Genomic DNA, 24,030 nt, shown 5'->3' on the forward strand with positions numbered 1-24,030 from the left:
CAATTTCCCATGTGACAACTATAGGCCCGAACCCCCCCCCCCCCCCCCCCCCCATAGTTGAGTTTTTGCATAGATAAGGAAAAATAGATAAAGAAAATCTGAATATACTGAAATTGTAGATTGTGTAGGCTACATAGGCTGCTTTTCCATAAGTTTTTTATTTATTTTTTTTGTTTATTTATTTTCTATTTTTTTTGGTGGGTCTGTGACTGCTCAGTTATAAGTCTTACAACAGAATTAGTAGCAGGACGCCCTCTGGTGGATTTCTTTTGGCAACAGGTTTATTTTTCGGAGTCAGCATAAGATCGCCTTATACTAGTATAAGATCGCTTTACCCCCCCCCCCCCCCCCCCCCCCCCTCATGCCCTGGACTAGCTATTCGCATGACCATATGTTATATAACAGTGGTTCTCAGTCGGAGGACAATCCGGGGTCCTTAACAAAGATTACCCAAAATGACAACATAAGTTTAATGTTTAATCATTTTTTTAATTTATTTTTCTTTCATGATCTTGAGGGGACTTGTATTATGACACAATTCTGCTGGCTGGGAGCGCACGCACGCAGATGAGAGTCACGTGAGGCTCTGAACTCAACACTATGGCTCCTGAAGACAACAAAATATTCTCGACTTCTTAGAAAATTTTTGTGAGGTTATGGTGGTTCTCAAAGTACTGGAAATTCAATTTATAAATCCCTCAAACATGGGACTTGGCGTCGTGGTGGCAGCTGTTCCAGAGCGCAGTTGCTGACAAGCAGCAAACAGTGCAGAGGTGAGCAACAACAGCAAGATGGACAGATCTCCTCTTTTCCAAATGTTTGCTTAACGGAAGTGCTTGTGTGTTGACATTAACCAAACAGGTTGTGCCTTAATGTGTAGTGTAGTGCTCCTTCGAATCTGTAACTTTACAAGCGAGAAAAGACTGAAGTGCTCTATTTCCTTGTTGTCTGTAAGAGGAACTGTAAATGTTGAAATTAAATGCAGAAATCAAAGATGAATCAATGTACTACATTTTACACGCTCAATCTTTCGAGAAGATGTTTTGGATGTTATGAATGAAGTTTATTATTTCTGATGAAGTATGGAAGAATACTGTCACGGGGTAATGCATGACATTTTCAGTGATGACATCATTAGTTGTTGCTATTCTGAAGATGATTTGATCTGCAAGCTTCTACTGATGCATATTTTATATTGTTGTTTGCATAACATTAAACCTAAAATAATTCTATAATTATCAAATACTGTAATTGTTTTGTTTCCATTATTCTACAGGATTTTATTTTAAAATAGTTTACATCTGTACGTCATAAACATTGCATTTAAATGTTTTTAGTAATAGTAGTAATATGCATTGTTGCCATAGAGTGTTGAGTGGATTTCTTCTGAAATGTAATATTAAAACTGTACAAATTATATTACTATAAATAGTGTAATCAGTAAAAAATTTAGATGACACTTTTAAGATCATCTGTGATAAAATAACTTATTTGGATTTCACACGACAAAGTGAATTAATTGTATTATTCAAGTTTGCAGTGGATATAAAACACACTTTCCATGTGTCTCAAGTTCATTTTTTATTCATTATTTTATGTCATGAGCATATGTGTAACAGTGTCTACACAAACTGATAGTTGTATCTTTAGTGCTTTTTTTTACTTCCTGCCCTGACATTTTTTTTTAGCTTCTTATAGGGGCCACAGTCTGGTTAACTGAAAGAGATCATGGAGTGGCTAGCCCCAGCCTTGGAGAGGGACCTGGGTATTGATCAGCGGCAGACTGCACCCACTCAGCGACCCAATGAACTGGTGGTCCTGGTCCCAACTCGATGGGTAATGGCCCTGAGAAACAAGAGAGTTACTCGCTGTGCACGCTACGAGTGCTTCAACGAGGGAGAAATCTGCACTCTCCTCCAGCGCTCTCAGATGAAATTGCCATCTGGTTGGACACGTGTTTGTATCCAAGGCCTTAGAAAGCACAAACTGGGATACAGATTAGCCAGGGAGCCAGGCAGCCATGGGGAGGGACTCTCACAGGACTCTTTCATGACTCTGATGCAGGGAGTATCCCAGTCTAATTTCAGGTACAATACTCTGTCTTTTCTAGATGTTTTTCTGAGAATATATCCGTGTAATTGTTGTGTTTTTAATTCTGTTGATTAAAACAATCTGCTTAAAATCACCTTGTATTCAAATGTGAAAAAACGTTCACTGTATATCTGATGTTAGAATTGGATATTAAATTGTGCTTGCTTATTCCATATAGAATTATTCTCTGTGCTGTTACTTTTATAATAACAATGGTCATTTGGTGAACTTTTTCAGTCGGTGTTGACTTGTAATATCCTTTTTTATTTCATTTTCAGAAATCTATGGCGTGAAGCGTACATGAATCATGTGCAACCATATGCAGATTCCATTGAGCAAACACCTGTTTTGGCCATTGATGCTGTTCGCCAAGCCTTACAGAAACTGTTTTGCTCCAGCATTATCTCTACCGATCGAGTGTCACCGTCCCTCTCTCCAGCCAAAGAGAAGGAGAAAGACAGCCCATTCCCATCCAACTGCTCAGCTCTTAAACAAAGTACTGACAGTTTGTGTCCAAATGTGCTACCTGCGGAATGCTTGCTGGAGTCGGAGGAGGTTCTTTATGTGGTTTTCCCGTACACACAATACACTGTTCATGACATTGTTACTTACAGTCCAGCTAAGCTGGCTAACAGCCATGCTAAGATATTGTTCATTTTGTACCAACTGCTCATAGCAATGCGTGAATGTCATGCCTCAGCGCTTCTGTGTGGCGAACTCTCCTTACTTGACGTTGCAGTTGATGAGCAGCTCTGCAGTCGCCTAAAGATATCTCTGGCACATTATGAAAAGTTTGGAGAGTACAGGGATTCTGTGCCGCATGCATTAGGAAGTAAAGTGCCAACAAGTGTTACAGCAAAAGACAATCAGAGTCATAACAGTGGTGTGAGTGAAGGTCTTTGTAGAAATTGTCTGGATGAGCTCAAATCTCTGGTCTTAGACTGGGTTAATGGTCAAGTCAGCAACTTTCAGTATCTGATGGAATTAAACCGACTGGCAGGGAGACGTGAGGGAGACCCAAACTATCACCCGGTTTTACCTTGGGTGGTAGATTTCACTGCACCATGTGGAAGGTTTCGTGATCTCAAGAAGTCCAAATTTCGTCTGAATAAAGGTGATAAACAACTGGACTTCACGTATGAAATGACCAAAGAAGCACTAGCAGCAGCTAATGGAAGTGGTGGAAGCAATTTTGCCTCAGACCTTTGTGGGCCGGTAGTACCTGGTGGCTCAGGCCAGTCAGATCACCTCCACGTTCCCCATCATATCTCAGATGTTCTGTCAGACATCACTTATTATGTCTACAAAGCTAGACAGACACCCAAATCTGTGCTGTGCAGCCATGTTCGTTCCCAGTGGGAGCCCAATGAATATCCGGCTAGTATGGAACGCATTCAGAGTTGGACCCCAGATGAATGCATCCCAGAATTTTACACGGATCCCTCAATATTCCACTCCATTCACCCAGACATGCCAGACCTTGATATACCTCCATGGTGTAACTCCTACAAAGAGTTTATTGCTGTGCATAGACAACTGCTAGAGAGTCGAGAAGTGTCTCAACAGTTGCATCACTGGATTGACCTAACATTTGGCTATAAGTTATCAGGTAAAGAAGCCGTCAAAGCTAAGAATGTGTGCTTGCACTTGGTGGATAGCCACACCTATCTCACCAGCTATGGAGTTGTGCAACTGTTTGACCACCCTCACCCACCTCGTCTTGCACCTTACCAGTATTCACCTCCAGAGCCTCCCCACTTTGGGCCTGTCAATGTAAAGACCTGGCAGATTCCACCACTTGAAACCACAATGGATGGTGTGGATGGACTGGTCCCAGAAACAACAGGATGTGAATCTAGTGGTTGGTCAGTTGTAGGCCGAGACGAGGAGCTTGAGCAAGCAATGGAAGCCCTTGACTTAAGTGGCTCGTCATCATCTAATTCTGTTCCTATCCCTTTGGTTGGTTCTGCTGGTGGAAAGACCAGTGGAGAGTGTATTGCTTTGGCTGTGTCTCCTTCTCATGGTTCTTTCCCTGGTGAAACACCTGGAAATGTCACAAATACGCTAGGATCAGGTATTAGAGCATCCATGCTTCACAGAGCAGCCTCTGTTGGTAAAAGGCCAGAGGCTTCTAATTTTGAGGATTTTAAGATAAGCCTGCCAGAGGGATTTAAACCTTTGCAGCCTTTGGAAGAGTTAGAAAAGCTCAACAACTTCTTGGTGAAAGGTCTACACTGTCAAGCCCAGCATACAATGGGTCTTGACATGAACAAGAAAGACTTGAGACCTGCACTGAAAGTTCCTCTGTCATTTACAGATCTTTTCCAGAGAGATATACAAGCCTTGGGTGTTCTCATTGCTGAGATCTTTTATTCCTCCAAACTGCGGGGACTGAGACCTGGAACACACCTGAGTGAACGGTTTCAAGCAGTTTTGAAGCTGTGCTCTACAAACCTTCGAGATGTTCCACTACCACTCCATCATGCACTAGAGTCACTTCTGCAGGTCCACAAGCATTGCTCTAAGACAGAAGCATTCACAATGCACCCGGAAGGACTACCGTATCTGTTCAAATATGACCCTATATGTGAGGGTCTCCCACCACCAAACCCATGGCAATTGCTTAGTCCTGTTCTCTCCCCTCTACCCTTTCCAGCATATTTCCCAACACTGCATAGATTCATATTCTCCTACCAGTCCAAGATGGAGTCCATTAACAGTGTTCAGGGCCGTGACATTGTGTTCAACTTATGGCAAAAGCTGGAGACACTTCTCAAGGACAACATAAATGCAGAGGGGCTCGAGATTCTTCTACCCTTTGTGCTTTCTTTGATGTCAGAGGAGTCCACTGCTGTTTATGCTGCCTGGTACTTATTTGAGCCTGTGTCCAGGGTTCTTGGGCCTCGTAATGCCTCCAAGTACCTACTAAAGCCTCTGGTTGGTGTGTATGAGAATCCCAGATGCCTTCGAGGCCGCTTCTACCTCTACACGGATTGCTTTGTGCTGCAGCTTATTGTAAGACTGGGTTTGCAAGCCTTTCTTTCCAGTCTTCTTCCACATGTTCTGCAGGTCATCACAGGCTTTGAAAGCTGCAATACAGCTGCAGGGACTGAATGGGAGGGCTTGAAGGTTTTAAGGGGAGCTGCTGGTGCTTTGGATGAGGAAGAGGAGGACTATGAGTGTGAGGATGGGAGGTCATCTACTGCCACATCATCTGGCAAAGTAGGAGGAGGCAGTGGAGGTGGTAGTGGAGGTGTTGGTGGAGACCAAGGACTTGTGAATTACTCCTCAGGCATTAGTCTCAACGACCAGGTTTTTCTGACTGAAGGTGAGGACTTTCAGAATGGCTTTTATGTGAATAATAGTGCATCTGGGACAACAATGGCGCTTGGCGCCAAACAGCAGAACCAGAGCCTTGCAAACAAAGATCAAGACCAGGAATCTCTCAGCGTGGGGAAACTGAGCGACAAGAGCAGCGCTAGTGAGGTGTCCATTGGAGACCGGGTGAGTTTAAAGTCTGCTGACAGCAGTCAGGACCTAAAGCAAGCTAGTGATGGTGAGGATGGTGGAGAGCTTGAGGATGAAGAGACAATGGAAGACCGAGAAAATACAGTGCAAAGGGTGCCCAGTCTAGAGATGACTCTTTCAGTTTGCACAGAGGAGTCTGAGGCAACTGTGGCCACACTTGAGGGAGACATCATGAATGGAATTGTGCAAGAAGATGCAGAGAAAAACATGGAGGAAGAAGAGACTGAACATGACCCTTTAGAAGATTCTGAGGAAAAAGAACACAAGATACTTTTAGGTGAGTCAAAACAAATATTTTTGGTAATTTCTGTGCATTTCTTTGATTTATTTGTACATGTTTATTATTCATAGTAGCAGTATGCCTGAATAATGCAATAACAAAAAAAACATTGTGTTTTCCAGACACTGTTTGCAAAACTGTCAGATGGCTGTCTGCAAAACTGGGGCCGACATTGACATCTCGATTCATAGCAAGGAACCTGCTGAGACTTCTTACTACATGTTACATAGGTACAATTTCTGATTTCTGACAATTTCTATCTCTATATTCTGTAGTATTTGGTAGTTTTAGCTTTGAAAATGTATCATCTCTGTTATAAGTAATCTTTTTCTTTTTAAGGTCTTGATAAACACCAGTTCATGCTTTCTGCAAATGAAGAAAATAGCCTTGAGAGCATAGGAAGTGTATACGAGAAGAAGCCAGTTGTTGGTGACCAGACTGCAAGACCAGTTCTCGAGTGTCTTATTTACATAGCACATCTCTATGGAGAACCAGTCTTAACTTACCAATATCTACCCTACATTGGTTACCTGGTAACTTGGAAATTTCTGAATCTCATTGATTAACAGTTCGGTTTGTAAAATTAATTTTTCTTTATAGATTTTTACTTCCTTAACTTGCAGGTCTCTCCACCTTCTTCTTGTCGTTTGAACACTCGAAAGGAGGCAGGGCTTTTGGGTGCTGTGGTACTCACTCAGAAGATTATAGTGTTCCTGTCAGACACAACTCTAATGGATATGCTGATGAAGATGAACCAGGAGGTTCTGCTGCCTCTGCTGGATTTGTTAACATCAACTAAAATGGGGTAAAAGCTTACATATAGAGCATCAATCACAGTCAGGAAGTTAAAGGAACACCACTTTTTTTGGAAATAGGCTCATTTTACAACTCCCCAAGAGTTAAACAGTTGAGTTTTACTGTTTTTGAATCCATTCAGCCAATCTCCGGGGTCTGGTGGTAGCACTTTTATCTTATTTTAGCATAGATTATTGAATCGGATTAGACCATTAGCATCTCGCTCAAAAATGACCAAAGAGTTTCGATACTTTTCCTATTTAAAACTTGACTCTTCTGTAGTTACATCGTGTACTAAGAACGACGGAAAATGAAAAGAAAAAGAAAACAAAGCTCAGGAAATAGCTGGGGACTACTTTCAGGCGCTGCGTAATATTGCGCCTGCTGCACCCATGGTACGGAAGCAAAGTTCCTTGATTGTTACGCCGGAATGAGAGTATAGTTCCTAGCCATATCAGCCTAGAAAATTGCAACTTTTCATTTTCCGTCGGTTTTAGTGCACGATGTAACTACAGAAGTGTCAAGTTTTAAATAGGAAAATTATCGAAACTCTTTGGTCATTTTTGATGACCAAATGCTAATGGTCTAATCCGATTCAATGATCAATGCTAAGCTAAGTTAAAAGTGCTAACGCCAGACCGGAGATCGGCTAAATGGATTCAAAAACGGTAAAACTCAACTGTTTAACTCTAGGGGACTTGTAAAATGAGCCTATTTCCAAAAAAATTGGAGTGTTCCTTTAAAACTTGGCAACTTGTAAAAAAAAAAATCCGAGCTGACCTCTGACTTTTTTTTTCCCTCTGTGTTCAGCTTTCCTAGTGGAGTACAGACTCGTTCTGCTGTGTGTTTAAAGACTCTGAGCCTCATGGCACTGATTTGTTTGCGGATTGGCCGAGAGATGGTACAGCAGCACATGGCAGAAACCCTCTCCAGGTTCTTCCAGGTTTTCTCTTTGCTGCAGTGTCTGCAAAATCAGGTAACCAAAGACAATTTACAATATTGTATGATTTATAATTCTGCCATTTTTTTGTAGGGATACATGCTTTATCAATATCATATTTGTAATCGGATGATACTATACGTAGAGGTTTTTTTTTTTTAGTTTATCTGGATATTGGATATTTAATTGCTCATGCTCACTTCATCTATTTTTACATTTAACCTTTGCCATCATATAATACTTACATAAAGTTATACTATATAATTTTACAATACAGTGAGATGTACTCTTTATGCACATCTTAACAGTATCCTATTTTCATACTGTAGATTAAAATGTTATGATGTCTAAATTCACTTATAGGATTTTTAACAGTTGGTTTAAGTTTTATTAAATGTTTTATGTGGTTCAATTTATTCAACAAAAAAAGTATTGGGGAAAGTGTAGAATTTTATATTGTGCATCCCTATTTATTTGTGTTTAGTTTCATGTTGTATATATGAGTCTTCCTGGCAGTTTTGTCAAATTTGAATATACACTACCGTTGAAAAATTAGGATGTCTCTTATGGTCACCAAGGTTGCATTTATTTAATAAATTTTATATTAAAGGGGTCATATGATGCGATTTTCAAGTTTTCCTTTCTCTTTGGAGTGTTACAAACTGTTTGTGCATAAGATAAGATACCTGAGATTGCAAAGACTAAAGTCTCAAAACCAAAGAGATATTCTTTATAAAAGTTAAAGGAACACTCCACTTTTTTTTGAAAATAGGCTCATTTTACAACTCCCCTAGAGTTAAACAGTTGAGTTTTACCGTTTTTGAATCCATTCAGCCGAATTCCGGGTCTGGCGGTAGCACTTTTAGCTTAGCTTAGCATAGATAATTGAATCGGGTTAGACCATTAGCATCTCGCTCAAAAATGACCAAAGAGTTCTGATAATTTACATTTAAAGCTTGACTCTTCTGTAGTTACATTGTGTACAAAGATCGACGGAAAATTAAAAGTAGCTGATATGGCTAGGAATTATACTCTCATTCCGGCGTAATAGTCTAAGAACTTTGCTGCCGTACCAATGATATTACGCAGCGCCTGAAAGTACTCTCCAGCTATATCATAACTAGTTACCTAGCTACTTTCAGGCGCTGCGTAATATCATTGCGCCTGCTGCACCCATATCGACCCGTCTCACGCTTGAGGTATCACAACGCACTGGATAGCTGGCCAATCAGAACACGCCTCGCTTCTCAGAACGATGAGCTTTGTAAAAATCAACGCGTTTCAGAAAGGCGGGGCATAGAGGAGCAACAATAATGTACAGTATGTGGAAAATAATGTGTTTTTTTAACCTTAAACCGCATAAACACATTGCATTGCTAAAAAGAACATTATTTTGTATATTTGGTGTAATGTCATATAACCCCTTTAAGTGTCACACGATCCTTCTGAAATCATTCTAAGTGAGGCACGTTCAAGCCCAACGTTTTGCTACGGTTTCCCGGTTGAACAACATGTTTCCTGGAAACGGTGTGCAATGGGGTTTGAGATACGTTTTCTCTTGTTTTGTGGGTGTGTCAAAAATGCCAGCCCAATCAGCAGCGACATGTCTATATAAACCACGCAGTATTAAAGAGACAGATCGCACAATGGGTCCAAATGAAGTCGTTTACAAATGTGTCCGCGGCTGCTCGGTATAAGCAACAGTTGAAGATAGTAGAAGCCATGTTTTTCGTAAGAGTTTTATTGTAACATACAAATTCATCAACATCATCATGTTGATATGCTAAGTAAATGTAATTAACATCAAAATAAATTCACAAGAGCAAGTATATTGCTTGCACATGTTTATTTACATTAAAGGCAAAGAAACTGAAATAATAGGAGCACAAGTATAGATCTGGAACTTCTTTAAATCTGTCTAAATATCATGTAGTAATTGCATTGTCCTATGTATGTATATAATGGTAAATATTAAAATATCATAGCACAACAACAGTGATCAGCAATAATGATAAGCCTAATACTCACAATAAAAATAATAACACAGTCTCGGAGGTAAAAAGTGAATTATCCTTCACCTAAAATGTTTGTCTTTTCATCCTGAAATAAACCTTCATCCTGAGGTAAATGTTGGATCACAATAATTAGGAACCACAGTTTCCACAAATCCCTTCACTCGATTGGGATGTTCTCTTTTATTCTGGACGTGAAGGGCAGTGACTGTAACATCAAGCTTATTTTGCAGTATTAGATACGTATTTATACCGATTTCATCAGGCTCCGAAAATTCTTCAAAAAGAGCACAAAGAATGGCCTTCTCAGCTGCCATAGTTGCAACTCTTGCGTCATCAGAACAGGGTGTTGAACGCATCACCGTTTCCGTTTAATAAACGTTTTGCACCGTTTTGTTGGGGCTAAACGCAGGCTTATGCTCAAGAAAAAATTTGTATTATTAGTAATTTTGAAAACAGTTGTGCCTCTTAATTTTTTGTGGAATAATGTCTTACAAAAAATTGTAGTATACTTTGGTAGTATACTTATTATATATAGTATAATTATGATCAGAGAATTTTTAATACTTGGCCGAAATAGTTTGTAGTCCAATTCATAAACACCTACATCATTACTTAATAATTAAAATTTATTTTCTTTATGTGCAGATGGGAAATGCCCCACGTAGGGAGGTTGGAGACAGCATATACTTGGATATGTGCACTCCAGATGGAACAGAGGTTACTTGTGAGCTCGGTGTTTTGGAGGAACTTCAGGCTGTGTTTAATCCTGAAATGGCTTATGCATCTTACATTCCTTTCTACTGTCTTATTGGTAAGACACATTTCTACTGGTTAGCTTTTAAGCATTGTTAAATGTGTTCCCATTCATCTTCATTAGCTGAGTAATATACTTGTTTTTTTTTAGAGCAGTATACCGAGTAGTATACTTTTTTTTTTTTTGTTCTTTTTTTTTTTTTTTAGGTGATGCAGCAATTCGCAAACTAGTTACAAATCATGAGCTAGTTTGGAGTCTGGCTCAATCATATCATGAACGAGCAAGTCCAGGTAGCCCAGAAACCAACCCTGCTGGAGGTCAGAAAACTACTGCTATGGGCCTCTCTCCTAGCATGGGCCGCCAGATGGGTCGTAGTCCCTTCCCTGCTCCCTCTTCCACTTCCACACCACTAGGTGGAGACATCCTGCCTGAGTCAGGAACATTTGGCAGTCATTTGGTGGGAAACCGTATCCAGGTACCCCGGGACACTGAAGCCTGTGGGAGTCCTAACTTGTCTTCTTTGGAAACATGGACACGGCCATATGGTAGCAGTGCTCCTCAGACGAGTCTAGCCACCACTGCACTTTCCTCAGCCGGACCTTCTTTCTCTCAGTCCTCATACTCTTGGGTCCTTGGATCCACTCCGGAGGACAGCGCACTGAAACAGGATCTCCCACGCAGTAGTCGCTCCCTGCAGGGTAATTGGCTTGCTTACTGGCAGTATGAGATTGGTCTTAACCAGCAGGATTCGCATTTCCACTTCCACCAGATCCGTCTCCAGAGTTTCTTGGGCCATTCAGGCACGGCAAAGTGTCTGGCGCCACTAGCAGGGGAGGATTACTTCCTGTCTGGAAGTAAAGACAAAACGGTGAGGCTGTGGCCGCTTTATAACCACGGTGATGGCACACGAGATGTCGAACCCCGACTCATGTACACAGACCACCGCAAATCTGTCTTTTATGTCGGCCAGCTAGAGGCCTCACTGGAAGTGGTGAGCTGTGATGGTACTGTGCATCTCTGGGATCAATTCACAGGTGAGAGAATAACAGTACTGTTAATTTGAGCATCTGACAGTGTTATAGTAACTGTCCTTTTGTGACATAGGATAGGTGATTTTGTGTGATTTAAATTTAAATTCTTAATTTCTTTTTCACATTCACTACCGTTAAAATGTTACAGGGCAGTAAGGAATATATTTTTAAAGAAATTAATACTTTTATTCAAGGAAGGATGCTGTATTTTGTTGTTTTTATTCTCCAAAGAATCCTAAAAAGAATTAAATGGATCACAGTTTATACCAAAATATTATGCAGCACAATTGTTTTCAACACTGATAGTAAGAAATGTTCCTCATAGCATTTACCATGTGAGAAAAAATTACATTTTAGACTAAATTAAAATAGAAAGCATCTTTCTTTCTTTTTAATACATTTTACAATATTACTGTTTTTACTGTATTTTTGATTAAAACAAATGCAAACTTGGTGAAGAAATTCCCACCCCAAAATTTTGAGAAGTAATATTTGAGAGATTTCAATTTTTGCTTTTAATCATACCTTTAGTATTTGTACTTTTCAGATAGATTTATGTGTAGACTTCATTATTTAACCTCATTCCTTTCACTTTTAAGCTTTGAAAATCCATTACAAAAATATGAATTATTACATGGAAAACATTTAATTTACAATATATTTTATTAATATTTATATACTACTTTTTAAAATGAAATAATAATTCAATCATAAAAGATTATTTACTGTCTAAAATATTTTATATATTTAAAATATATAAGCAGTCATTTCCGGTGTCAGCAGAAAAATATTAAATGTGATATATTTTTGTGCATTCAGCCAAGCTGTATATGATGCAAATAGTAGGAAAATATTATTTTATTTTGTTGATGTCAGATACATAAAATGGTAGTTTTTAAATTAGCCATAGCGTCTTTTTATTACAAAAATGTATTTCCACAACTGTCATCTCCATTACATAATGATATTATTAATAGATTATTAATATACAAAATGTATACATTACTACAAATTCCACTACTGATAAAACGCATGTTCTTATATAGATTGCCTTTTGCCTGTGTCTGTCAGACCAACAGCTTTCACATAATTTCTTGTTTTGCTCTCTCCTTCATTTGACTAGGTAAGAATATTCGTTGTTATGAAGCTTTGGACGGGAAGAACCCCATCACGGCCGTCGCCACTATGCCTGCTCCTCACTCTAGTGTAGTGTTTGCTAGCGCAGACTCTGTTCTGCGTTTCATAGACGCACGCAAACCTGGCTTACAGGTATTGCTCAGTCCTTTTTCGTTAATACATGTTATGTTACAAGCCGTTATTTTTCAGATCAATTGTTTTTGATCAAGCATTATAATGGCCAGACTGGTTTCTGTACTGTATATTCCTTCCTCCAATGCTTATGATTGCCAGTAAGGACCCTGTTTTTTCTCTGTTGACAGCATGAGTTCCGTCTGGCCTACAGTAACATGAGCGCTGGCCTGATCCGCTGCTTGGCTGTCAGTCCGAGCGGACGCACTGTGGCGGCAGGCTTCTCCACTGGATTCATAGTGCTGCTGGATGCAAGAACGGGTCTGGTGCTAAGAGGCTGGCCCGGTCACGAGGGAGATATACTGCAAATGAAAGTGAGTATGCATGCTGTTGGTTAATGTGTAACTTAAGACGTGCATATGACTGCATGCTCTGTTGTCTTTTGATGCTTTTGTAGATCACATACTGTATTGATTTTAGGGAATATTATGTTATATGGATACACACTGTTTATAAAAATTGCCGAAACAAGCAAAAATTTTGAATCAGATCACTCATCATGAAGAGTTATTAGTCCACAGGATGACTACGTGTATAATCACATATTAGAAAGAAGTGAAACCAATCATTATAAAACATGGACTAGATTTCCATCTTTGTTTCGGTGTCTTGATTCACTTCTGTATTTGAGGTTTCAGTATGAGTAAAAGTTGTACCCTGTTGGTTTGTTGAAATGCAGTCAACAAGGGACTAGAACTAAGCAAACTTTATTTAACCCTGATTTGTAGGGTCAAAGGTCTGTCTCTGCCACCAGAGGCCCATGTTTGGGCAAATATAGACATGAGTTACTCATTAGGACAAAATCTATGAGCTATGCAGTTTGCTGCACAATTACTTTATTATTTGTGACTATCAGGAAATGGATGAACCTTAGTAGGGCTCAACAATAAGGATATCCTCCTGGACCAGGGCCAGTGTGAGGGAGTTTTAGGCTGCTGCTTTGTTGCTATTAATAATCTCACATTCACGAATCTTGTACATACATTTGTATGCTTTATGAATTTAAATATTTGGTTTTCTGTGATATATTCAACATAATTGCTACACCTTCTGCTCATTAGTAATCAATAAGTAAGTACACTTGGATTCATAAGTTTGAGGTCAGTAAGATAAAAGGTTGTTTTTTTTAAGCTTTTTATTTTGAGTAAGGATGCATTACATGAAAATACATAAGCATTCAAAATATCTTTATTTCAAATATATGCTGTTCTTTTAAACTATGTTCCTCGAATCCTGAAAATATCAAATAAATACTGCCTTGATGAGACTTTTTTCATAAACAAACAAACAAAAAATCTTACTGACCCCAAAGTTCTGTACTGTGCTGTCTGTTGAAAACTACTTATAAATCAGTAATGGTCTGTATAATGTGCCATTCTTTTCCAGCAAAAGTGTAATTATGAATTTATGGGGTTTTTTGCAAGATTTGCTACATTTTTAGGTCACAAACTGATTTGTAAAGAAAAAGCCATTTTTTTGTGAAGCAAAAAATATTAAAACTGGAAATTAAAAACATAATTATTTATATAGAATATACAAATGAAATAGTATTCAGAAGTACTTAGCTGGATAAATGTAGATACTTCCCCATCTCTTTGTTGCTAACGGTGTTTTATGCATGTGTATCATTTTGTAGGCAGCAGAGGGAAATTTGCTGATTAGTTCTTCATCAGACCACACACTGACCGTTTGGAAAGACGTGGAGCACAAGCCACTCCACCAGTACAGGACTCCATCTGACCCCATCCATGCATTTGATCTTTATGGTGCTGAGATTGTGGCAGGTACTGTTGCTAACAAGATCGGGGTGTACTCCATTTTGGACAGCACGGCCAACCTGGCGGGATCCACCAAGCTCAGCACAGAGAACTTCCGTGGGACTCTCACAAGCCTGTCCGTGTTGCCTACAAAGAGGCTTCTGCTGCTCGGCTCTGACAATGGTGCCATCAGGCTGCTGGCTTAAACTAGCTAGTGCTGCTGTTTCAGAAAATTATATTCCTTGTGCCACCTTTGGCTCCTTTCCCAGAATGAAACGATCTTGCCAACCATGCTCAAAGAAACCTGTTTCAGTCGTAGAAGGAGCAAGCCTGATATTTCCATTTTAAACTCGCTGAAAGAGAACTTAAAACCTCGGTCTTTAGTAAGTGACCAAAACTGAATATTGCCTCTGGTTCATACAATCAAAAGAATTGTCTTTTAAATTATTTTTAGGGTTCATGTGATATAACTGCACTAGCTGCTTTGTATGTAATAATCAACTCTGTAAATTCTCTTCAAAAAAGTCAAACGAATGGATTCTTAAATGCATGCATGAGATGAGCTGCTCAGGAAAGTTCAAGTGTGGTTCTAGTGTAGCGTTTACACTTTCCATTAGACGAGTGAAATCACCAAAAACAACACTGAGAATCACAGGTTAGATTATGTTGATCATATCATATGATTCGATTCACCAGACTTGCTCAGCAACTATGCAGTGTTCATGGTAGACCTTTATAGTGCACCATGTTTGGCACTTTTTTTCTATATTACGCAGTACGTTTCTTCATCCATGTCAATGAAGTATAATGAACAAGCAAATGTGATCAAAATGTGAGTCCAAGATGACTCTTCATTCTGTTACTGTACACCGATTGAGAGTGTAAACACCTAATATGCAACCGGATGGTCCTTAATCCTGAATTTGGACCTTCTGACATTTAAAATGTATCTAATGACTATAGAGATCAATTTGATGCTGTATTAACCTTGATGTAGTAATTCACTTGTCACATCAACCCCAGGTCAAGCAACATGTTACATTTTACACACACCATACTGTATGTATGTTTGTATCTACATACACATGTATATATATCTATCTTTGTTGAGCCTAATGCTTACTATCTAAAAGAATACTTTTATGCAACATCCTTGAATAGATATGAGCTAGAAACTAAGTATTTAATTTATTACTGGAATGCTTTATGTAAAACATCGTCTCCAGACAGTACAATTATATAATGTTCGAATATTTAATGAGAATTTATTCAGATTATTAAAACATACGTTACTGGCTCTCTAAGTATATCAGCACGACATACTTTCCGTAACCCACTATCTGTCAGGTTTGGAAAATTGGGTTGTGGATTACGAGTTCTGATATGAATTCATGCCTTTATTATTTTGTGTTGAAACAGGCTTACTTGTGTTATGGTGTTCATTTTGAAAAGCACGTTATTTTATGTTACTAAGTAGAGGATTGTAGTGAATCCTATATGGCCAGACAATTTGGAAAAGTGGTTATCGCTTTATATCTGAATTCTTATAAGTATTTAAAAATGCAATTGGTTGTATTTACTCCTCAAACAGCTTGATAATTTTGATGATTCATGCTAAGGACGATGTCTGTTTGAGATTGACAAACATCTGTCTGATGTACAGTAACACAAGCAACACACTGTCTTGACATTTGCCATTGCTCTTTTGTATTTCATTGCGAGTATTTTTCTTTTTTACTTTTAAACTGTGACCTTTTTCTATATGCTCACTAAAATGAACCTTTTCAATGATTTAAAGTAAAAGAAATTGATCATAAATGTCTTTTATTTTTTGTTTTTGTCAAACTGAGTGATTGATGACCTACTCATTGATGAATGAGCAAGATTGGTCCGTCATATGGTTTGCTCTGTAGATTTTCGTGCTTGGAATCTGAGCACCCACCGGAGAGGTTACTCTGATAGGACAAAGTCCATTTGAGTGTTTGCAACACAGTGCCTTTCAACTGCTCTCAATTTGGAGATCTTGGCATATGCCTGCGGATGACCCAAGGTAATGGTGGAGTCTGGCACTGACTTGTTTGTCTGGCATATAAGAAAGCAATATAAAAGCCCTCCATCCAATAACGGTCTATATTAATATCAGCATTGGCAGTGCTGACTTGTCATCTCCTCCTCATTTATGTGCAGTTTTTCTTGTGCAGCATGTTTACTCATATTCAGTGTCTCACATGCATTGTCAACAGTGAGTTTATTTTGCTTGGCAAATATACAGTACCAGTTTATAACCTATTTCATTCAAAGTCTTCACAGATCCACGAATCTACACACTTGAGTTTGATGTTTGACCCCGAGGTCTCTCAATATTTACATCTATGAAGAGGTAGGTCTTAGAGCTATATGAGGTAAAGGTCAATGAAAGTTGAAATGTAACTGCCTGCTCTGAGCGTGCCAACCCCTACAGCAAAGAATTTTCCCATTGCCTATTTTGTGTGTTTCTTTCCCCAATCAGGACTGGATCCACTGGAGATTTGCACGGTAAGCTCACAGTTTAGTTTTTTCTCATACATTCTTACCATAAATAATTGTTTGCAATGTATTACGTAGATATTGTTTCAAAATATACAAGTTTAATCTGTTGCCAGCTCTTTTGGTTTGTAAATATGTACACTTCATCTTTCGTTTGTGTATTTTTGAAGTATAATTCTCAGTAATCACAAATAATTCCCACAAGAATGTTTTGATACAACATTTAACAAAGCATATGTTATGTGCACAAGGAAATGGATTAGTAGTAATGCAGTAACATTTCCATAAATACATTGTAGATTGAAAAGCAATATATGTTTTTAATTTTCCTGCAATCTGAATTTATTTAACCTGTAGCTTTAAACAAATTTAAAATGCTTGACCCTGGAATTATGCAACACCTGACAGACCTTTAGCCATGTGAAGCGTTTTATTGATTATTTGACTGAATATTTTGTTCAATCTGCAAGTTTAAAAAAAACAATCCACCTGAAATCGGAGGTGTTAATCAGATCATGTATTGGTTTATTGCCAGTAGCTAGATTATGGATTTCTGTGCAAGTGAGGGAGACCTTCAGGAATAATTTTTTTAGTCAGTTTCTATCAAAAATAATATATTGATTAAAATGTGTGTGAGGGTTCTTTTCTTCTGTTTCTGCTGAACAATCTGATCTGATGAAATACATCCAAAATTTGTATTGATGGATATAATATGTTTTATCTAACGATAATATTTAAATATAATAAGTATGGATATGTAAAATGGAAAGAATACTTTTGTACAAATGACCAAAGATCAATGCAAATCATCCCATATTCTGTATAAATTGTGCTGTTCTTTAGTTTTTAGACTAACTTCTAGAACATGAACTTGTGTTTTCTGGCATTCCTCCTCCTTTGTTACGCCAAGCAAGGCTGGACGGTAAAGCACTCCACTATAAAGCAACTCAATCTTATGCTATTTATTTTTTTCCAAATTATTTCATTCTATTTTTATTAAATTATTGATTTTATTCTATTATTTAAAAGCCTTAAATTGTTCCTTGTCACTGCAGGAAGATGCGATTGAACCAGAGGATGGAGTGGAGCCTTTAATTCCTCTCATTCCACTGATGCCTAGTAAACCCATATCAGTAAGAACCCACAATGTTACATTCTTGAAGGTGTATACATGTTTAGACTTTTGACACTCCAATTGCCTTGTCCCTCTCAGGATTTGAAGGGCACTATTGACCCCACCGTAACAGAAGCACTCACAGTTTCTCCAGATGGCCTCGAAGCAGATACTTCACCCTCGGTTCCCTCTCCTGGGCAGAAAGAGGGCTCCTCTGAGGAGGACCTTGATTCGCTTTGTGATGGGGACATGACCAGCCAACAGATTAAGCGGACCATAGGCAACGGCATTCTGAAGCTTGGCCTTTGGTTCTTGGAAAACTTGAAGCCTAGTCCAGAGCAGCCCAATGTCATCATTTCCCCTCTTAGCTTGTCTGTAGCACTCTCACAGCTTGCACTGGGTAAGTCTACAATGAAAAACAAAAGACTGAGAGAATAACAAATGGTTTGGTTTCCATTCATATTGATTTTTTTTTGTTTTTGGGCAACCATTTATTTTCGCAAATTTAGTGCTAATATATGTATCTCAATAAGACAATCTTGTTGTTTATCTGAATCTTAGGAGCAATTAATGAGACAGAAGAGCTGCTTCTCCACCACTTGCATGCGGATGCACTGCCATGCTACCACACTGCCCTCAGCAGCCTCCTGCGCAACTTCCGCAAAAGGAGCCTGTCCATCGCCAGCCGCATCTATCTGAAAACTGGTGAGAATCGCACGTATACCACAAAACAGATATATATAGTCAAGGAGGTTGATATTGTGGCCGCAACAAGCTTTTTTAATTACATTTTTTTTGGTCCCTTAAAATTGGGGGTAGATATTTGTCCACCGGTGGAGATTTTGTACTATCATCTCTATCGTGGTTACATGTTCACGTGACGTTGCTGTGCTACGTGGTCACGGAAACATATCGTTTGCACACGTTTTTAAGCATTGCGGTTTAAAAACCAGTGATTTTAAGCTGTTGAAATGCAATCAGCAGCGAAAGAGAACTCATTTTGTTAAATGCACACGCTGTCTGAGAGACTGTTTCACACGTGAAGACGCTGCTTATAGAGTGCATGTGTATTGAACAGTTCTTTTTTTATTTTTATTATTTTTATATTTATTCAGTTGTTTTTGCTGCTTTATAGGCCTTGAACAGTGAAATACACACTTTTATGTGTCAAAATTGCCTGTCTTTGCAGGTATCCTCATAAACATAGTAGGTCTTAAGTGAAAGCAAACAGCTGAGAAAAAAAAGTCTAACAGTATATTGAATCCGGCCAGCTTTTAAAGTGACAGCAGTCTAATATTCCTGCTGTCTGTCATTCATGTTAATCAAACAACAAAAGAGAGAACATCCCTTACTGCACTTGATTAAATCACTTTTGTAACTTTAATAAGAAGAAATATATATTTAATTTGATTTAATTAGTAAAAAATATGCGGTGTTTTTATATATTTTGATAATTACTTTTTATGTAGCATTTCTTATTTATTTGTTCATCTGTAGTTTTTTGTGCTATTGCTTGTAATTCGTTTTTTTATTCACATTTAATTGATGACTATTGAGCGTGAGTTATGAAATTCATGAATAAGTTTCACTAATGATTGGCATCCAGAAAATATCCATCTTTCTCTCTATAATTATTTTAAATTATATAACATATTTTACATTTATTCAAATAAATATTGCAAATACATTATTTTAAAAAAGGGGTGTGTTAAAAGTATCCCAATACATTTTTTGGGGTCACTGTATTTGGCCTGTAACGAAAAAAAAAAACACACACATATATATGTGTGTGTGTGTATGTATGTATGTATGTAGGTCATTTTAATTATTTTCTTTTAAATAGGATTGGGAATTTGATTACTGGTTGTATTTGCTTTCTGATTTAAATTTGAGTGACAGTTTATTACCATACTACGCAAAGAATATGAATGGTTTTCTCTTTTTATTCATAGGATTTAAAGCAAAACAGGACTTTGTGGAAGACTCTCAGAAACTGTATGACTCAGAGCCGGCCACTCTGACTGATGTTAATGACATCAATGAATGGGTTAAGAAAGTCACAAATGGGCACATCTCAGAGTTTTTGTCCAACCTGCCTCTCAGCGCCGTTATGATGCTCATCAATGCTATGCACTACAAAGGTCAGAACAAACACCTGTTACCAGCAAGTATTTCACAATTTCCTCTTTTACATCAGTGAGTCACATCGGAGGTTTTGCATTACTCAGATCTGTTGCATTATTGTTCCCTTGTTATTGCACAAGTGTAAATCAATAAAGGACCACAGAAGTCTAATTATACAAGTCAAGTATACAAGTCTAATTTTCTCTCTCACAGGAGAGTGGCTCACTCGTTTTGACCCTCACTTCACCTCCACTGAGCCCTTCTACATAGATGAAAACCAGATTGTTAATGTGGATATGATGCTTGGGCCAAAGTATCCTCTCAGCGTTTTCACCCTCCATGAACTGGATGCCCAGGTTCCTGCTTTTAAGATGCTTCTTTATAAATAGCACTGATTAAATCTCTATTCCTCACTACTGAACTCTGTTACTCACTATTTGATCTCTATAGGTTGCTCGATTCCCCTTTAAAGGTGACAAGAGTCTACTAGTAATAATGCCAACATCTGGACATGTGAACGTATCAGCCATTGCAGCTAAGCTCAATATCTCAGATCTTTACCGTCGATTACCACGAGAAAGAAACATGCAGGTCAAACTCCCAAAATTCAAACTTGACTTCAACCAGGACCTTCAAGAGGCCATGACAAACATGGGTAAGATGTCTTGCATCTGATGCACATTATGACTCCTTATTATAATCACAATGGATTCAAAATCATCTACTTAATTATTTATATTAACAAATACGTAATTCTACTCCAATCCAGGTCTAGGAATGGTATTTAGTCATCCGAAGCTGGACCGCATCTCTGAGGGTCCCTTGTTTGTGTCCGGTGTGCAGCATATGTCCAGTATTGAGATAAATGAAGAAGGGGCAGAGGCAGTGGCAGCAACAAGTGTGGTCATCTCACGTTCTAACCCTTCATTTACTGTCAATCAGCCATTTTTCTTTGCCCTAATGGATGACTTAAGTCAAACGCCATTCTTCTTGGGAGTAATTTCCAACCCAAACCCTGGAGCATCCACTATGGTCACAAACCCTGGCAATTCAGATAAAGATAATGACAAACCACACTCTTTTGATGTTCCTCCAAAGTAGATTGTTTTCATTCATTTAGCAGAATGAGTCCATAAGTGATTGTTGACTGTGTAGTTGGTCCCCACTGGGAGGCAAATTAAGGACATATCTCCTAAAAGTTCATTCTAGCAGATAATTTGAAATCACTTCCCCTATGTAAATTAATGTTGTTCTAAGTATCCTAATCTTTGTTTGTTTGTTTTTTAATTAAAGAAATTTGACCAGATATTCCAAGTGTCTTGTTACTTTTTCTTTTTATTGAGATTTAGTGAAATGTTGCCTCCTTTCAGATACTGTATAACAATCTGGTACACTACTAACAGAGAAATCACTTTTACAAACATTTTACAAACATGTACTTGAGATTGTTTCAAATAAATACTGATCAAAATTGACTGGAAACAATTAAACAATCAACTTTTCTTGAAACACACATGATAGAACACAAAAACTGACAGAACTCAAGCTGAGCCTCGGGTTCGAGCCTCCATTGGGGACAACAAGCCAAGTTTGTTTACCATTAACCTTCAGGACTGGATGGGAAAGCGAACTCGTGAATGAATTTTTTGTAGTTTATGAGCTTTGTTTCTTGAGTGAAAAAAAAAAAAACATTTTGAAATGTAAAAAAACAAAACAATGCAATTATTTAGTTTCTTGAGAAAATATACACAATAATAAAACCAAATTTCTTACATTTTAAAAAAGACTTTATACATAAATCTTTTGGAATATGTTAATTAAAAAAAAAAGTTTTTTAAAGAACTGACATTCATGCAACTTCTGTCTGGTAGCTGATGTTATTAATAAAGTGTCTTTTGCTATTGTGTGGCATTAAATAAATGTTAAAAGAAAAGTTTAAATACAACCCGAATTCCAGAAATGTTGGGACGTTTTTTAAATTTGAATAAAATGAAAACTAAAAGACTTTTAAATCACATGACCCAATATTTTATTCGCAATAGAACATAGAGAACATATATGTTTAAACTGAGAGATTTTACACTTTTATCTACTAAATGAGCTCATTTCTAATTTGATGCCTGCTACAGGTCTCAAAAAAGTTGGCACGGGGGCAACAAAGGGCTGAAAAAGCAAGACATTTTAAAAAGATTCAGCTGGGAGAACATCTAGCAAATAATTAAGTGAACTGACATCAGGTCTGTAACATGATTAGCTATAAAAGGGATGTCTTAGAGAGGCAGAGTCTCTCAGAAGTAAAGATGGGCAGAGGCTCTCCAATCTGTGAAAGAGTGCGTAAAAAGATTGTGGAATACTTTAAAAACAACGTTCCTCAATGTCAAATTGTAAAGGCTTTGCAAATCTCTTCATCTACAGTGCATAACATATCAAAATATTCAGAGAAACTGGAGAAATATCTGTGCGTAAGGGACAAGGCCGAAGACCTTTGTTGGATGCCCATGGTCTTCGGGCCCTCAGACGACACTGCATCACTCATCAGCATGATTCTGTCATTGACATTATTAAATGGGCCCAGGAATACTTCTAGAAACCACTGTCAGTAAACACAATCCGCCGTGCCATCTGCAGATGCCAACTAAAACTCTATCATGCAAAAACCACATACTGCAGCTATTACAACAGCATGAAGAGTCTGGGTGCGGAATTGGTCCAGATCTTTCAGTTATAGAGAACATTTGGCACATCATTAAATTAAAAATACATCAAAGACAACCACAAACTCCTCAACAGCTGGAAACCTGTATCAAGCAAGAATGGGACCAAATTCCAATACCAAAACTCCAGAAACTCATAACCTCGATGCCCAGATGTCTTCAAACTGTTTTGAAAAGAAGAGGAGATGCTACACCATGGTAAACATGCCCCCGTCCAACTATTTTGAGACCTATAGCAGACATCAAATTTGAAATGAGCTCATTTTGTGCATAAAATTGTAAAATTTATCAGTTTAAACATTTATTATTTATGTTCTATTGTGAATAAAATATTGACTCATGTGATTTGAAATTCTTTTTAGTTTTCGTTTTATTCGAATTTAAAATAAGAAATAACAAATAAGGCTCGCCTACTGTCATATTTATTTTGAAGTTCAGCGGAAGTTGTTGGCAACGGGAAACGCGTCATCGTGTGTCTCACTTTCGCGCGTTTGGTGAGAGTTGGCGCGAGAAGACAGGAGACTGCTGTTACAAGAGACGGTTGTTGTCTATCATCATTGCAAGATTTAATCTTCGATTCGCATTGTTTTTTTGGTTTTGTTTTTTTAAAGTATGACTGTTCGACTGTCAGAAGGGGCGATTGAGGTAAGAATAAGGCAGTAGCGTTATTTCAATGTTTACAAACATGAACTTGCTAAGTCTGTTAGCCAGCAAGTTTTCATCCACACTAACGGTATGACAGTAAAACAAAATCAAATGATCGGCTTTAACATTTTCCATTATTGTATGTTTTAACGAGGTTAAGTGGATTGAATCAAGTTTTCCGTGCTAACACATATTGTCCGCTCAATGTAAACTCATTGTGTAATGTAACTTACATGCATTAACAGTTAGTTGATTTGAAGTGTAACAGTTATAAGAAAGTCAGAGACATTGTAGATGGAAAATGGATCATGTAAGTTAACGTTAGTTGTCTTTTTTGTCTTCGCTGTGTTTTGAATGTGGGGTAAATAATGCACTTATTTGAATTTACTAATATTGTTAATTTGATTT

At 38.0% G+C, this 24,030-nt stretch overlaps 3 protein-coding genes across 6 annotated transcripts in view; all 3 read left to right on the forward strand.

The window, feature by feature from the left end:
• The first annotated feature begins 534 nt into the window (after positions 1-534).
• On the forward strand, positions 535-16,314 carry LOC306854454 (WD repeat-containing protein 81). The gene is made up of 12 exons (XM_079392451.1): positions 535-773; positions 1,689-2,087; positions 2,370-5,896; positions 6,022-6,129; positions 6,239-6,432; positions 6,523-6,704; positions 7,505-7,670; positions 10,295-10,460; positions 10,610-11,437; positions 12,558-12,703; positions 12,874-13,056; positions 14,379-16,314. The coding sequence occupies exons 2-12, from the start codon at positions 1,729-1,731 to the stop codon at positions 14,703-14,705; spliced, it is 6,186 nt and encodes a 2,061-aa protein (XP_079248577.1). The 5' UTR covers positions 535-773; positions 1,689-1,728; the 3' UTR covers positions 14,706-16,314.
• Positions 16,315-21,569, forward strand: LOC306854455 (alpha-2-antiplasmin-like). Of its 3 annotated transcripts, none has more exons than XM_079392453.1 (10): positions 16,315-16,879; positions 17,009-17,034; positions 17,869-17,947; positions 18,081-18,158; positions 18,239-18,539; positions 18,701-18,844; positions 20,092-20,280; positions 20,477-20,619; positions 20,714-20,918; positions 21,033-21,569. In XM_079392453.1, exons 3-10 carry the CDS (start codon positions 17,891-17,893, stop codon positions 21,362-21,364), a joined length of 1,449 nt encoding a protein of 482 aa, XP_079248579.1. In that variant the 5' UTR covers positions 16,315-16,879; positions 17,009-17,034; positions 17,869-17,890; the 3' UTR covers positions 21,365-21,569. The 3 variants fall into 3 exon arrangements, with proteins under 3 accessions (XP_079248579.1, XP_079248580.1, XP_079248578.1); XM_079392454.1 differs by having other exon boundaries at positions 16,848-16,879; positions 17,876-17,947; XM_079392452.1 differs by lacking the exon at positions 16,315-16,879 and having other exon boundaries at positions 16,951-17,034; positions 17,876-17,947.
• A 1,854-nt stretch (positions 21,570-23,423) lies between these two features.
• Positions 23,424-24,030, forward strand: part of rpa1 (replication protein A1) — a 35,447-nt gene continuing 34,840 nt past the window's right edge. The window contains exon 1 of one of the 2 annotated variants that reach the window (XM_079391716.1): positions 23,424-23,622. In XM_079391716.1, coding sequence (XP_079247842.1) covers positions 23,590-23,622 — 33 coding nt within the window. In that variant the 5' untranslated portion in view covers positions 23,424-23,589. The remainder of the gene's footprint in view (positions 23,623-24,030) is intronic. The other variant, XM_079391717.1, reaches the window with a different exon arrangement.

Source organism: Barbus barbus (assembly GCF_936440315.1).
Source record: "Barbus barbus genome assembly, chromosome: 34".
Taxonomy (NCBI): domain Eukaryota; kingdom Metazoa; phylum Chordata; class Actinopteri; order Cypriniformes; family Cyprinidae; genus Barbus; species Barbus barbus.

Coding starts and splice junctions, on each gene's coding strand:
- LOC306854454 (XM_079392451.1), top strand. CDS start 1,729: ATGGAGTGGCTAGCCCCAGCCTTGGAGAGGGACCTGGGTATTGATCAG. Junction 2,088..2,369: donor GTATCCCAGTCTAATTTCAG/GTACAATACTCT, acceptor TTTCATTTTCAG/AAATCTATGGCGTGAAGCGT. Junction 5,897..6,021: donor AGAACACAAGATACTTTTAG/GTGAGTCAAAAC, acceptor TGTGTTTTCCAG/ACACTGTTTGCAAAACTGTC.
- LOC306854455 (XM_079392453.1), top strand. CDS start 17,891: ATGAACTTGTGTTTTCTGGCATTCCTCCTCCTTTGTTACGCCAAGCAA. Junction 17,948..18,080: donor ACGCCAAGCAAGGCTGGACG/GTAAAGCACTCC, acceptor TTGTCACTGCAG/GAAGATGCGATTGAACCAGA. Junction 18,845..20,091: donor CCGCATCTATCTGAAAACTG/GTGAGAATCGCA, acceptor TTTTATTCATAG/GATTTAAAGCAAAACAGGAC.